This window comes from Cavia porcellus, unplaced genomic scaffold (assembly GCF_034190915.1).
Source record: "Cavia porcellus strain 051 isolate PalLab524CR breed Dunkin Hartley unplaced genomic scaffold, mCavPor4.1 scaffold_13, whole genome shotgun sequence".
Lineage (NCBI taxonomy): Eukaryota > Metazoa > Chordata > Mammalia > Rodentia > Caviidae > Cavia > Cavia porcellus.
Window position 1 is genome coordinate 12,826,993 of NW_026947496.1, and position 15,405 is coordinate 12,842,397.

A 15,405-nucleotide genomic window follows, 5' to 3' on the forward strand; every position below is an offset into this window, starting at 1 on the left:
CAGTGAGATAGAATATGCTGCAAAAAAATTGTTCACTTATTTACTCATTTCTTTTTTGAAGTACTGGGAATTAAAACCACAGCCTTTGTACTGCATCACAACCCTGTTTCTTTTTCTAATTTTTAATTTTCAGACAGGGTCTAAGTGGCTAAATTGCCCAGCCTGGGCTCACACTTGCCATCTTCCTGCCTCAGCCTCCCAGAGTGAAGGGATTACTGGCACGTGTCATCTCGCCTGGCTAACATATTTATTTCTTTGTTAAGAGATGCTTCTGATATTTAAAACGGAGAAGAACCTTAAGCAAGCCTCATGCAACTAATGCTTCGACATTTTGCCAGCTTAGACAGCTTTCTCCTATCCAAGCCACCAAAAGAAGGCAGCCAAGGGGAAGAAAGTGTCCCTGCTCCAGCGACAGTGGGAAGCAAGGGCCCGAGAAAGTGGAGAGGCCCATTCAAGAAAAGACCCAAGAATTTTGTCACTGGACAGCACATTCAGCTCCAAAATGACCTCATCTGCTCTGTCAAATGCCCCCGCCATGTCTGGCTAAACGTCACCAGTTCGGCCAGGCCTTGGACAGCCACCCAGCCACCCAGCTTCTTAAGCTGGTCCAGGGCCACAGGCCAGAGCCCAAGCACAAGAAGTTCCTGGGCTGGGCAGAAAGTCACCCGCAAAGGGGGTGTCTCCAGGAAGGGACCAGCAGTCCCTTGAGCAGGGGTCAACACTGGCACCACACCGTGTAGAGAGCAAGGAGGCTCAGCTAGTGGAGATTGCATGATACAGCAGGAGGTTCGAGCCCACAGGAAGACATGCAACACTGCTGCCTTCACCCGCATTAAGCTGGAGGACAGAGGAGCTCTGGCTAAGCTGGCAGAAGCCATCACAACCCACTGCAAAGACAGACAAGAGATCCACCATCTCTGAGATGGCGACAGACATCCTGGGCCCCACATCTGGGACCACATTAGCAACGTGCAAAGGGCAAAGGCTAAAGAACTCGCTGCCAAATTGTGCTAAATGCATACCGTTGAGATTTCTGGATAGAATAATAAAACCTGTACTGGAAAAAATGAATAGCTAGAGGGCAATCTTGTACCTTTTCTGGCCCCAGCCACTTCCCTCCCGCTCACCCCCTTTGCTGAATGAAGCAGACCGCAGGCCTCAGATCAGGTCACCCTGGGACTTTTCAGTAGCCACTTGGGAATCAGCCAAAGAACAAAAATAACCGACCCTGGGCTTCTGCAAGCTCCTCCAGCGGCTTACTTCTGAAGGGCTAAGTCACTGATGTGGGAGCCATGGCTCCCTCGCATGGCTCTGCCTCCTCCTGGGTCCTTTCCTCTGCTGCTTAGCTGGGCGATGGAGACTCCCCAGGGCACCCGCAGCAAGCTTTCAGTCCACATCAATTCAGAGTAGCACAGCGCTAACTCTGCTGGGACCCAAGGCCAGCTGTGAATACGCCTGTATTCCCTGTCATTTACCATTTGTGTGTATTTCCCTCCGATCAAAAACTGACTGATGTAACATCACGTTGGCACCTCCCCTATGTACTTTCCTGATTTTATCTGTCATCTTCTATACCACCACACCAAGGAAATAGTAACTGGACAGACTGAGAGTGTCTGCTATTTCTCAGCTCCCCCCAGAAGTGTTTCCAAAGTTTCCATGGTTTCAAGTCACGCTTGACATCACTATATCATGCCAAAATAAATGGTTCTTGGGGAATCTATAGTGCCACGAAAAGCCAGAAAAGCAATCATGCCCAAGTTCCAGATGAAGGAGAATCTCTAATACACACACCCTAAAGCAGCTCCAATGCTGAATGGTGTGTCTACCTGTCTACCTAGCAAGGGGCACAGAAAGCTACTCTGATCCCCAAGACCAATTCTTCAAGGAATTCAACTGTTATGAGTGATTTCTCTGTGACACTTTTTTTTTTCATTAAACTAGTAGAATTTCTTTTCTTTTCTGAGACAGTCTTACTATGTAGCCCAGGCTGAACTTGAACTTGTAAAGTAGTTCCTCCCGTCTCAGCCTCCTGAGGGCTGGGATTACAGAAGGGCACTGCCACAGCCAGCTTTAGGATTTTTCGAATGAATAATAAAAACAGTACCTCTTTATCGAAATCTTTCTTTTTAAAATGCAGGCTCTTCAACTTCTGCAGCATTACCTCACTCATTTTCTCCCTTTCTTTGCAATGTTCAGAAAAGATGTCCTAAAGGTAAAGAGTTCGGGAAACTAGATTAAAAGATTTTTCCTGAGGCTAAATCTTAGCTAAAACAAAGCAGAAATAGGATTTGTCCGGGATCAGGAACATGACAAACCTATGTCCCCAAATGTGCCCTTTTATTTTTGGTGTTTGAGACAGGGTCTTGCTATGTAGTTCTTTCTGTCTTTGAACTCACTATACCCCAGACTGGCCTGAGCTCGCTGTGATCCTCCTGCCTCAGCGTCCCAAAGGCTGAGATTACAGGTATGTCACCATGGCTGGCTGCAGATGCACTTATAATATTGTATGTTGGTTGCCATGTCTAAACACATCAACATACTACTAGAAACTTGGAATTCTGGGTTAGCAATTCAGAATCTATCGCAATACCTTGGTGGTATCTGGCTCCATTCCTTCATCTAATTTCTCCTGTAACTGAGTAACCTCAACTTTCGGGACATAATTCTGCTCCTGACTCCTAATGAGCTGCTCTTGAAGTTGTGCATTCTCATTTTTCAGCTCACTGATCTGCTCCTCAAGTTTTACATTCTTAGCCTTCTCGTTTTCACAGAGGTATCGCAGACTTTTAACTTGAGCGGTGGATTTCTCAACCCTCAATTTCAATTTCTGTCTCTCTTCCAGGTTCTCCTTTTCACGTTTCTGGAATTCCTCCTGCAAGGATAAGAACTCTTGCTCTCGGGTCTCTTTTTCCTTCTGCAGCAGGTCCAGAGCGGAAGTGTTGGCCCTCTCGAGCCGCCCTTTGAGTTGCTGCAGTCTTTCCACTTCTCCTTCTTTCTCACTCAGGCTTCTGTCCATCTCTATGCACTGGCTTACCGATCTGTTCTTCTGCTGAACTTCAGTAATGTACCTTTCCTGTAAATGAATATAATTGGCCTTGATCTTTTTAACTTGGAGCTGTAAGGTTTCCTTCTCTTTCCTGGATTCCTGAAGATGTTTTTCAGTGATAGCTAAACTCTCTTGTAAATTCTGCAGTTTCCTGTTCATATCATTCTTCTCTAGTTTCATGTTGTATTTGTCCTCAATTAATTCTTCCATATTCTTCTCCAGCTTACTGATGATGTCAAAAAACACCGGCTGTTTGATAATCTTCATCTGTAGCTCTTTATTCTTCTTCTGTAAATGCAGGTTGCTACACTGAAGGTCTTGGATTTGTATTTGCTGCTGTCTGTTAGCATGCTGTAAACTCTGTAAGGCTTCGTTTAAAGCCATGTCCTCTTCCAAAGGCTGTAAGTTTTCAAAGCTTTGCTCCATATCAGGGATCTCACAGTTCTCCTGAAAGGCTCTAGAATCCCTGGAGAGCCTGGCTGGGCACCAAGCTAAGGCAGTCACTGGGCTTTCCAAGTCTTCTGCTAGAACTTCGTCCTGGTGACTGGCTGACATCTCAGGACTCTCCTCAGAAATTTGTATTTCTTTTGAAGAAACTTCAGTCTGTAAATCAGTAAATAAAATAAATGTGAAAGGATAGAAAGATCATGAACTTTGGAGTTTGATCTGATCTTGAGTTCCAGATTGCTAGTTTGGTTTCCTCAGCTATTAGAATAATAATACCTACTTCCAACAATATTTATGTAACAAAGTTAATACCTAAATATTAGCTGCTGAACACATGTATGTACCCAATAGCACAGCAGAACACAAGCAGTAATTATAGATATTAGATACATATTCAGACTTACTGTGACAGAAGAAAAATTTCACACTTTTCTATCAACCAAACTTTTCTGAACACATACAGAATGCTGTGACTTCACATGAATTAAAACAAGTTAATGTATTAATTAGCTTACAGACCAGAGGCTCTGTTTTAAATGAAGGCTTTTAAAATTTGGGGGTTTTTGGAGACAGGGTCTCATTATGTAGTACAGGCTGGCCTCAAACTCACTGCAATCCTTCTGGCTCAGCCTCCACATGCTGGGATTATAGCGGTAAGCAACAATGGCTAAAATTCCTCATTTAGAGCATGACGTAAAGGATCCTCCTGCCTCAGCATCCGGAGTGCTGGGATTATAGGTGTGCACCACCATGCCCAGCCTGACCTCACTATATTATGTCTTCTATGAACATCAGAATGGCAGATTCATATACCTTATGACTGACTTTATGCCCATGATGCCCGTTTGGGACAGGGGACAGTAACAAAGGACCATGAATGACATTGGAAATACACTGGAGTAGTGGACGTCATGCTAATGTCCATTTGGCAGAGCTAATCCCCAAGTATGGGCTTGAATTAGAAAACTTTGTATCTGAATTGGTTCAGATCTCAGAACCTATTTTTCCCAGTGACAGCATCCCTCACACTGATTCAGTGATTTAACACTACTTGGAAAAGTCTCAGATTAAACCCTACACGAGTGAATATCCCACAGATTTCACTGACCTCCAGCAGCCTTACCTCCTCTGTCTTGGAAGCAACGCTCAGATCGTACAGGTGAAAGTCATCTCCATTATAATCCAGGTCTTCAACAGTTCTGGGCATGCTTTCTCTATACAAAAAGTTCTGAGGCTGACCAGGCTTGAGGATAAATTCCGTGGCATTATGTGGAGCCAATGGCTTTTCCCTAAATTCCAGGGTCTCTTTATTGTAGTGCCTTAGACTTCTAGAAGACTGTGTAACACACTCATGAGTAGGTTGGTCTTTAGTTGTAGAAATGCTAGCTTCTATTGAATTTTCTTCCTTAAATGAATCCTGTGTTACATTGTCTTTTGCATAACTGTAAACAGTATTTTGACATTCTGGTTTTTCTATGTAAGAAAAGCCTTCTGGCAGATTTTGAAACATCATTCCATCACTGAATGCTTCTATCCAGTGAAACTTGCAAATGGGTTCAGATTGTCTCAAGGAAGAAATGCTGGTGTTAATTGGCTGGGATTTTATATTTTGTTGATAACTTCCCATGTCAGTATCTCAGAAAGAAAAAGAAGGAAATAAGAATGAGTTGATCATAAATAATTTATGTGGTAACATATTCACATTTACAAATAAATCTTGAAACCTCTTAGGAATTAAGTACTATTTAATCCTTACTCTTTGCATGGGCCTTACGGTTTTGTGCTAGCAAATAAAATAGCAACTTTTTATACAGGGGGAAGAACTGCCCAAATGACTACAAGAGTACGTTACGTATCAGTCTGGTCAAACACCATTAGGGCAAATTGAAAGTACCTTCACATTTATTTTCGTGTACTGTAATTTTAAAAGCTCCAAAAGGACAAAAAGCACCCATAATAGTGTAACAGCAAACACACAGAAATTCATTTAATCTTACAATTCCATGAGCCTGGTACTGTTACCACTGCTCTTTAATAGTAAGTAAAGAGACACACGAGAGCAAGACACATACAAGATATTAACTCACTTTTTGGAGACCATGAGTTACTAAACAGAACAGTTGAGATTTTAGAATATTACTTTAAATACAACACCATAGTATTTCTCAATGTAACAAACTGTCTAGATTTAATACTTTTTTGGGGGAGTGGAGTTTGAGACAGGGTCTTGCTATGTAATCCAGGTTGGTCCTGAACTCACTATGTAGCCCAGCTCAGCCTTGAACTTGCAGTGATCCTCCTGCCTCAGCCTCCCGAGTGCTAGGATGACAGATGTGAGCCACCAGGCCCAGCTTAACACTTGTTTTTTAAAAATCAGAAGTAAGACAAATGAAATGTTATAAAATTAATAACCTCTTCTTCCTTTCCCCTCCCCAAAGATAAGCACTATACTGAAGTCCACATGAACTCATTCTTCCCAGCTTTATTTTCATCTTTTACTGACTCTAAATGATACATATTTCAGCTGGAGATATGGCTCAGCAGCACAGCGTTCACCTGACAAGCACAAGGTTGTGAGTTCGATTTCTGGTACCAAATAATAATAATGATAATAATAATATCTATCAGGTTCCCACATTTCCTTGTTTTGTGATCATGTCTCAGTGATTTTTCATGACAACCACAGAGCAAAAGAAATACCTAACAGTTCCATTAGTCCACTATCACTGTTTCACTCAAATTTCAAAACATGCAGCAGTATCCTAGAATACATAGTATCATGCTTTAAAAATTTATATAAATAGCATGTATATGTATTTGCATGTGTGATTGATCCCCAGCAGTGCACAAAACAGAGCAAAAGTATGTCATTCAAAATTTTGCTTTTGAAACTTAGCCAGGTAAGTAAGTATACATAGAGCTAGTTCATTCTACTCACAGATTAAATTTGTTTTGTTGACTATTTAAATTTCTCCTATCGCTTCTCGGCCTTTTGGCTAAGATCAAGTGTAAATTTCTCCTAATTTTGCTATTTGTAAAAATAGCATTGGGTCAAGCATCCTTACATAATTTCCCTGTTCCTCTGTTCCATTTCCCGGCGTGCAGGCTCTCAGTGTGTATCTAGACGTAGAGCTGCTCCAGTGTAGAAAACACTTAACGTCAGAACTGTAACACTATTCTCCAAAGTGACTGCGGCAATTTATACTTCTACCAAAACATAGGACTTCCAAAAGCTATGAAACTGATTACAGATCAAACCATATTTTTCTGCAATCTCTTTCATATATTTAAGGGCCTTAGAGGTGTCTTTTCCTCTGATCTGCTGGTCGCACTCTGATGGGCTGCACAGTGACCTGCCAAAATTCCTATGTCAAAGCCCTCATCGCCATGTCTTAGGATGTGGCTGTATTTGAAGACAGAGTAAGCAATGGAGCTTAAATTCAGCCAGAATGTCCGGGGCCCTCCCATGAAGATGGAGAGGCACACAGGGAAAAGCCACATGGGCAGCGAGAAAGCAGCCAGCTACAAGATCGAGAGGGGCCCCACGAGGAAGCAACCCTAAGAGTCTACTCATCTTGGGTCACAGGCCTGGAACCATGAGAAAATTAATTTCTATAGTTTCAGGTACACGGCTGATGTGTTCAGTTACGGCAGCCCTGGAAAACACATATACTTGGCCTGTTTTTCTAGTATGTGTCTTTTTAAAACTGATTCAGAGGCTGAGTGTGGTGGCTTAAGTCTGTAATCCCAGCACTGTGGAGGGTGAAGCAGGAGGATTGCTGCGAGTTCAAGGCCACCCTGGGCTTCGAAGTGAGTTCAAGGTCAGCCTGAACTGCATAGTGAGACCCTATCTCAAAAAGACACACACACAGAAACAACTACAGTGATAACAAAAAACCGAATTCAAAAAGACACACACACAGAAACAACTACAGTGATAACAAAAAACCGAATTCATAAAATTGCCTCAGAGTTCATTTTGATAGCAACTTGCCAACTAAACACAGGCCATGTATCTTCTCCCAGTCTGGGGCTTTGTTCCTTTGTACTTTGCTGATTTTACTCTGGTCACACCGAAGCTGTTTTGTTTTCTTATTGCTGTTTTTAATGTTGTCAAATGCATCAATTATGATTTGTATTTCTTAAATGTTAAGAAACAGTTCCCTTTCCTGTGGTCACAGTGGCATTTTTTTTTTTTTTAATGGTTTTAAAAAATTAAAAATTTATTATGCATCTTTAAACACATACAAAAAATAGAAAAAACAGTACATTGAATATCCATGTAGACACCAGTTAGATTGGTTAACATCTTGCCATTACCCTTCACACATACACATACTTTGCTAAACAATTTCAATTTATTCAAGGAAACTAACATTTCACTCCTGAGTCCTCTAGGACACAAATGAAGACAATCTTCTATAAATGACAAAACTTTTTCACAGCTCATAAAGTAAGGAATAATTGAATACTGAAGATCCAGCCTACAACTGTATCCAGATTCCTACAGTCCCCACCCCAAGGCTTTTACAGACGGCTGAGTCCAAGCAAGGACTCCACACTGGTAGCTGGAATGCTTGGGAGCTGGGATGTAGGTCACCGACAGAATGTGTGCTTAGGTAGAGCGTGCAAGGCCCTAGGTGGATCTTCAATTAAAATGTGAGCTCCTCCCTTCTTTTTGATTTTGTCTGAAACCCATGTAGTAGCCAGTGTGATAGCCACTCATGTACCACGACATCAGCATGCTGCCCAGTGCGTCTGCATCATCAAACGAGTCTGGACAGATGGGAGGCGGCGGGGGGATCATTGGAGGTCCAGCCGGAAATGGAGGCAGCCAGCATGACAGGAAGTGTGGAGGTGGTGGGGGTGGGGGTAGGCCACTGAATTTTAGACCTGGCTTTCCAGGTCCAGATCCTGAGCTAGGAACGGGGGGTGGTGGCGGAGGGAAAAAGGAGTTCCAGGGTGTGGCTTTCGACCTGACCGTACTTGGTTTGCTTCCTGGAGACTTGGAAGAGTTCTCACTTTCATCCGTTGAAACTTGACTTCCATTTTCATTCTCCTGCGTGTTCTGTTCCATGTTGTTGGCTGCTTCAGAGCTTGGGGAAAGTAGATCAGACAGATTTTGTTCCTCCCTGTTTCCATATCCAGTATAGACCACAACACAGGTTTCTCTCTTCAAATCCACAGAAGCGATTGTAGCTGGATAAATGCAGCCATCTTCTGACCAAACAGCAGAACACCTGTCACCCACTTTCCACTGTTTTGAGGGAGCTGTGGTATTCTTCTTCTGGCTTTTACTCTTCTTAACAGGTTTTCTTCTGGGTGTGCCCTTCGGTTTGCCGGACATTTCTCCTTGTGGTTTATCTGAAATGTCACCATTCTTTAGAGCGTACTTAAAGGAAGCCACAGCTTTATCATAAGCTTTTATCAATGCTGTATCATCCCAAATGTCAGAGTCATCACTCTGGCCTGTCCCGCGCCGAAACAGCACCGAGTTTTCCTGCTCTGGGACGCAGCCACCATCGCCGCTGCTGCTCATCGCCATGGCCCACAGTGGCATTTTTTAAGTTTTCTTTTTCAAGTAGTTCATACACAGGTCTTTATTATGTGGAATTTACTTTTTGGACTGCGTACAGGGCAAGCTTCCAATGATTTCCTATATTTACATAACCAAGTATTCCAGTACAACTGAATAAATAATCCAGCCTCCTTCACTGACTTAGGATGAGCGCTTATGCTGCTGAGCTAAATCCCCAGCCCCTTATGATGACATCTTTATCAAACATCAAGTGACCATTTATTTATAAGCAGTGTATTCTCATTATTCCACTGGAATGTTACCCTTCTGCCCACAATGCAGTTAAATTTACTATAACTTTATAATTTTACTATCTGGAAGAACAATTCTTTACATGTTTTTTTTCAAAATTGTTTTAAGGTTTTTTTCTTTTTTAACTTTTTTCAACTCTAGTTAGGAATATAAGAATCAACCTTGGATAAGTAAAATTGCATTAATGCAGAATTCAAGGAAAACTAATATTGTAACAATACCAAACATGAAACATGTAATTGTTTTTGTCCTCCACGAAAGTTTTATAGTTTTTCCATTAAAATATGGTATGTTTTGTTAGGTTTATTCTTGAATATATTAGTTTGTACCGCTACTGATAATACTGGTTTTCTTGTTTGTTTGTCTTTTTTTGGGGGGGGTTGGCATCAGGAATCATACTCAGGACCTTGTGCTTGCCAGACTGGTGCTGTGCCACTGAGTTATATCCCCAGCTTGATAATACTATTTTTTTTTTTTTTTTTTTTTTTGTCTTTTTCATTTTTACCGGTACCAGGGATGGAACTCACGACTGCCTGCTTACAAGGCAGGTGCTTATGCCGCTGAGCTAAATCCCCAGCCCCCGATAACACTGTTTTTAAAAATTGTTCTTTAAGGGGCTGGGGATTTAGCTCAGCGGCATAATTGCCTGCCTTGCAAGCAGGCAGTCGTTAGTTCAATCCATGGTACCGGTAAAAACGAAAAAGACAAAAAAAAAAAAAAAATGAGTAAAAAAATTTTTTTTATATAAGTTGTTGCTGATACATTGCGATTCTGTTAGTTTTTTTATGTTAATCAATCAGCACTTCTAAACTGTCATATTAACTCTTAATAGCCCAGGCTGGCCTTGAACTCATGGTGATCCTCTTGCCTCAGCCTCCTGAGTGCTGGGATTACATGCCTGTACCACATGCCCAGCTATTAAGAGATTTTATCAAGATACACACTTTGGAACATGTATAGCATATAATTCTACTGTCAGGCTAGACTTGACTTACAGTTCACTCAGTTAAAGCTACATGACCCTGGGCAAGGCATGGAGTCTTATTATCCTCATCTGTAAAATGGAGATTAAAAACAGCCTTTATTTAAATTTTTTTAAAAATCCCTATTTCAGGGGCTGGGAATTTAGCTCAGCGGCATAAGCACCAGCCTTGCAAGCAGACAGTCGTCAGTTCGATCCCTGGTACCGATAAAAAGGAAAAAGACAAAAAAAAAAATCCCTATTTCACAGAATTGTTTGTGGATTGAGATTTAATAAGGTGTCTAACACGCTTAGTACAGTAGCTGGCTGTTATTATCATCACAGAACATAAAAATTCTGTTTCTCTATTTTGCGTATTACTGAGATACTCACCATCTAACACATTGTCTTGTGTGCTACACATATCCTCAGAAAGCGTGGCTTTAGACTCATTTTCCCTTTCGATATTCTTTCTTTCATTCTGTTAATAAAAAAGGCATTAACACTTCAAGCAAGGATCATAAACTTCTCAATATGGATGTACACTGCTAACCTATTTTACAACATATCGGGATGTAGTATTAGAGATCGAATCCAGTCTTCACACTGAGCTATGTTCTCTGGTTCTTTTTTTTTTTTTTTTTTTTTGAGACAAAGTCAACTAAATAGCTAACTTTCCCAGGATAGGTTTGAACTTGCATTCCTCCTGTCTCAGCCTCAAGCGCAGCCATTACAGGTGTATACCACCATGCCTGGCTTTTATTCAAATTTTTGTTGCACAGGGAAAATGTGTTTTCTAGCATCTTTTTTCTTTGTATATTCAGCTTCTTTTCAGTATAACCACTCTAATATATTCACAACACTAAATGACAAACAACCTGATGCTTTAATACTTTGGTTTTCTGCAAACCAAATCATGTGACTATAAACAGGGTTGTACCAGAATGTATGTATCTCTTACTGATAATTCTTTGATGCTTGTTAAATCTTTAATAGTCTTAGAGTAGTTGTGAATCTATTCTCTTAAGATATATGAAACGATTCCAGTAATGAGATGACTTCTTATACCACTAAATTATTTTCAAAGTTATCTGAGTGGTATCTAAGATAAAAGCATTCATTACACTAACATTATACATAAAATAATCAAGCAAAAATTTTAGGAAAACATTAATTGTATCAAGTATGTGGACCTAAATGATGTCCTAGAAAGTCTTATTTCTAAAAACCAGCTGACTCTACCCAGTCACATTTTTTTAAAAAATTGTTCCATGTATTAAATGTACTTGACATACGATAAAAACTGAGGTGCAACTTGTAACAACTTGGTTTTTATACTTGTCACTAATTTAGACCATTCCTCCTAATCAGATTTTAAGCACAGTAATATATTTGAAAAGTAAAATAGCCCTACTTAGGTGCAGTGACACACAATGGTAATTCCAGCTACTTGCGAGGCAGAGGCAGGAGTACTTCAGACTGGAAGGCAGCCGGGCAATGTAGCAGTACTATGCCTCAAGAAAACTGCCAGGCACAGTGGTACACACCTATAATCCCACGCTTGGGAGGATGAGGCAGGACTACTTCCCTGAGTTGGAGGCCAGCCTGGGCTACAAAGTCAGTTCAAGGTAAACTGGAACTACAAAGTGAGACCTTGTCTCATACATCCAATCAACCAATAAATTGATCAGTAAATAAACAGGACTGGGGGTTCACAGTGCCTCTGGTTTCAATTTTTAATACTGCAAAAATGAATAAATAAAAATTTTAAACAGCCCTAATCATTTGTGATTGTACTATACTTTACATACTCTTCTCTGAATTCTACTAGTCATAGAATTTCAGAGACTTCCTTTGGTTTTTTTTTTTTTGGTCCACAAATCTAGTATAAAATGCTCAGTGAAATTCAAGGAGAACCTCCCAATTTCAGACAATTTTCAAATGTATGTTACATCTTGATTAGCAAGTGCTTAGTTACAAAAAAGAATCCTGAACATCACATAAAGCATTTGAACACCTACTACTAAGACCAATGTGACCATTTAAATATGTATCTGTATTTACCTAAAAGATCACAGACTGTATTCTTACAAAGTAACTTAATTAACCCCTTACTTGTGAAAATTTGTTCCAATATTTAATTATTATTGGCAATTCTTTAAGAATCTTTAATTTTTTTTGAAATAGGGTCTCCCTAGACAGTGCAGGATTGCCTCACAGCGATCCTTCTGTCTCAGCCTCCTGAGTGTTAAGATTGCAGGCATGCCAACAATTGGCCTAAGTATCTTATTTAAGTATTTCCTGGAGGTCGAATTCTGAAATATACTTCAGTTCACTTTCCTATCACTGGACAGCCCTGTAAAGGCTTTGCCAATTTACAGGCTGAGCCACATGAAATTTTTAGCATTTGTCCGTTTTTGAAACACAGAAACATGATTAGCCATGGGACATCTTCATTTCTTATTCCCTACACTCTTGCTAGCACCTATCAAGCATTTAGAACATTCGTGAAGACCTTGAAACACTGTGGTCTTTATCTTGTGAGAGAGGACACTAGGAATTTTCATTAAGACACACAATGGGAGTCACAACCATGCAGGGTGGTGTCACTGTCATTAAAAATGACAACCAAAACATCTGCACACTGACCCAGCGGACGATACTCTAGACCAGGAGTCTCTGCTCCTGCCTTATGACAGAGTAGAGACCATGTCCTCTGGCTGCACTGTTGGGACCCCCCAGAGGCTAGAAATGATGCATTTAAACACTCTTATCTGTAACTCTACTCTCTTCATTCACCAGCAGGACTGGAGAACCAGGTCCCGGTCCCCTCCTTCTATGCCCACTGGAGATTTTTTCTACCATCTTCCTGGATCTGAAGAAATGTGCACATGAAAGACAACGTGAGCACGGAAGGCACCTGAACCTTTCAGGACTCATGAGTGATGCCCACCTGCGGGGAAGACGAAGTAGGGATGCTTTCCAAACAGGAGGGAGAATCGGAGCAAATTAACTCTTGAGAAAGACCACTGATATGTATGGCATCCGGTTCAGACATGCTTTCTAAATTTTCATGACAGATATCCACTTCGAAATGGACGGGAACTGAAGGTGATGAACACAGCTTAGTTTTTCTTTTGAGATGCCAGGGATGATGACCAAAATTTTTGAGAGTCCTTGTTCTTAACTGCTGAATGATAGAAGGCCTCTTAAAAAAAAACACACATGCATACAGAATTTTAGTGTTTATTAGTATACGTTTTCCCCCCATACTTTACATTAAGAAAGTATGAGATTCATGGCCTTAAATTTAAAATGCAACTTATCAATATAAATTCAAAAATGTACTTTTGAGTATATCATAACTTCGTATGGTGTTAACTACTGATTTGGATAAATGTCCGTTTGTGGCCACTATCCAGTAGTTCTCTAAAAAGTGATGGGCTTTCTTGATTACTTAATGAAAGGATATTTATAGATTACAGATGTATCAGTTTTTCAAAACTATTTTTAAACTACTGAGTCAAATGCCAGCGTTTCCCCCACACCTTTCCTACACTACACCTCTTCTCTCAGGTGCTAGGGAGTGGAAATTTGGAGGATCCTGGGGTCCTTCTCATCTCGTGCCCCACAGATACTCGGTTACCAAGTCCTGTCCACTTTTTGCCTTAAAATTGTCTTTCCATAAGCCATGCTTTTGTTCCATCCCCTCTAACACTGTGACACACTCATCTTTCAGAGATAGGAGGCACCCAGTCCCTCCGGATTCCACTTGCCCCTGACACTGCCTACCCAATGCTACCTCCTGCTCTACTCAGACAAGGCTCGATTACCTGCAGATAGATAATGCTCTCTGCTCCAGTGTGTGCCTCTCTCTCTCAAAACCTCCCCATCTGCTCCTTTACATATTTTTAAATCCTGTTTTCAGTCTTTAAATCTCTATCTCACAACTCAGTTCACTGCTTTAATCTTCACTACTGTTCCTAGGGTGTTAGGGTTTCCAGATTATAATTGCCTTCTGGCTTTTCACTACTGCTCTTACTGCAGACCAGCAAGTGCTTTCTACACAGTAAATACTAAATAAATCTTGCATTTTAATGACTTACTTTCAAATTACAGGCATTACCTATTTGCCTGAGTAAATTACTGAATTATTAATAATTATTTGAGGATCAGTTAATTCCAAATCTATGTAGTCGCTTGGTAAAGCATAAACATGTAAGACAAGTATGCAGACTGACGAAAGGCTCAATTTTATGCTTTTTATCTTCCAAATATATATTTCTGGGTTGACATGAAAGGGAATCTGAAAAACCTTTGCAGTCTTCTAAACGTAAAAGCAAAACTTTTATGTGAACTTGTAATTACAGTTGTTAACGACGTTGATCAGCCCTCCAATTGCACTGCCCGATCTGCCAATGTATTTATTTTAGTCAGGCTTACATTCACTTCTGTCCTTCGCAGAATTTACGTTGAATTTTTAAAACAGGTATTCGAATCTTCGGCTACTCCGGAGAGATTCTACAATGTGTTATATGCAGGCGTCCAGAGATGTCAGGGGCGTACTCGGTAAGCGCTCTACCTACGTTTGTACTGACTTTTTTTCCAGTCGCATGATACACCTGAACCTTCAAAAGCACTTATCTTTCACTTGAAGACGCACCAAACTTCCTAAGATGCAAAAGTGTGCTCACTTCCATGATCCAGTTTCTCCGGCCGGCGCTAAGGAGTTCGTCTTCGTCGCCGCGCTCTAGCGTGGAGCTAGCAGGGCAACCTCGCCTTCCTCTTCCCTCCGTGGGCTGTGCACCCTGCATGCTCCCGGCCGCCGCTGTCGCGCCCTATGTGACGTCAGTGCGCGTCAGGCAACCCGGGCATGTAGCAGGGGCGCGCCGCTCTCGGTGCAGTTAGCAGGGCTGCGGCCGCCAGAAAACAGCCTGTGGGCTAACTGGCGCGTCCTTCCGCGTGAGGAAATACAATGCAGGGCGCTAAAACAGAAAACTCCAGATCTAATGGTCGACACAAGACAGCTGACACCACATATCCGCGCCACCATGCTAGCTGCTTCGCTCACTCGCGGTCCCAAGAGTTCCAGGAGTTTACCTTCCTGAGTGGGGCGGG

At 41.3% G+C, this 15,405-nt stretch overlaps 2 protein-coding genes across 9 annotated transcripts in view; both read right to left on the reverse strand.

Annotated features, from left to right (window-relative positions):
- Positions 1-15,402, reverse strand: part of Cage1 (cancer antigen 1) — a 31,308-nt gene extending 15,906 nt beyond the window's left edge. For 5 of the 8 annotated variants that reach the window (XR_010051125.1, XR_010051126.1, XM_023564706.2 and 2 more), the window contains exons 1-6: positions 14,982-15,401; positions 13,241-13,495; positions 10,681-10,768; positions 4,620-5,131; positions 2,594-3,652; positions 2,108-2,209 (exon numbers count right to left, since the gene is read on the reverse strand). Coding sequence is in view for 6 of the 8 variants with exons in the window: in XM_023564706.2 (XP_023420474.1) it covers positions 2,108-2,209; positions 2,594-3,652; positions 4,620-5,131; positions 10,681-10,768; positions 13,241-13,495; positions 14,982-15,101 (2,136 nt within the window). In the remaining 2 variants the exon portion in view is untranslated. Of the gene's footprint in view, positions 1-2,107; positions 2,210-2,593; positions 3,653-4,619; positions 5,132-10,680; positions 10,769-13,240; positions 13,496-14,730 lie in introns of all 8 variants that reach the window. The other 3 variants (XM_063259848.1, XM_063259847.1, XM_063259845.1) reach the window with 3 other exon arrangements.
- LOC101788625 (survival motor neuron protein-like) lies at positions 7,836-9,462 on the reverse strand. The gene has a single exon (XM_063259849.1). It carries the CDS (start codon positions 9,054-9,056, stop codon positions 8,145-8,147), a length of 912 nt encoding a protein of 303 aa, XP_063115919.1. The 5' UTR covers positions 9,057-9,462; the 3' UTR covers positions 7,836-8,144.
- Positions 15,403-15,405: the final 3 nt, after the last annotated feature.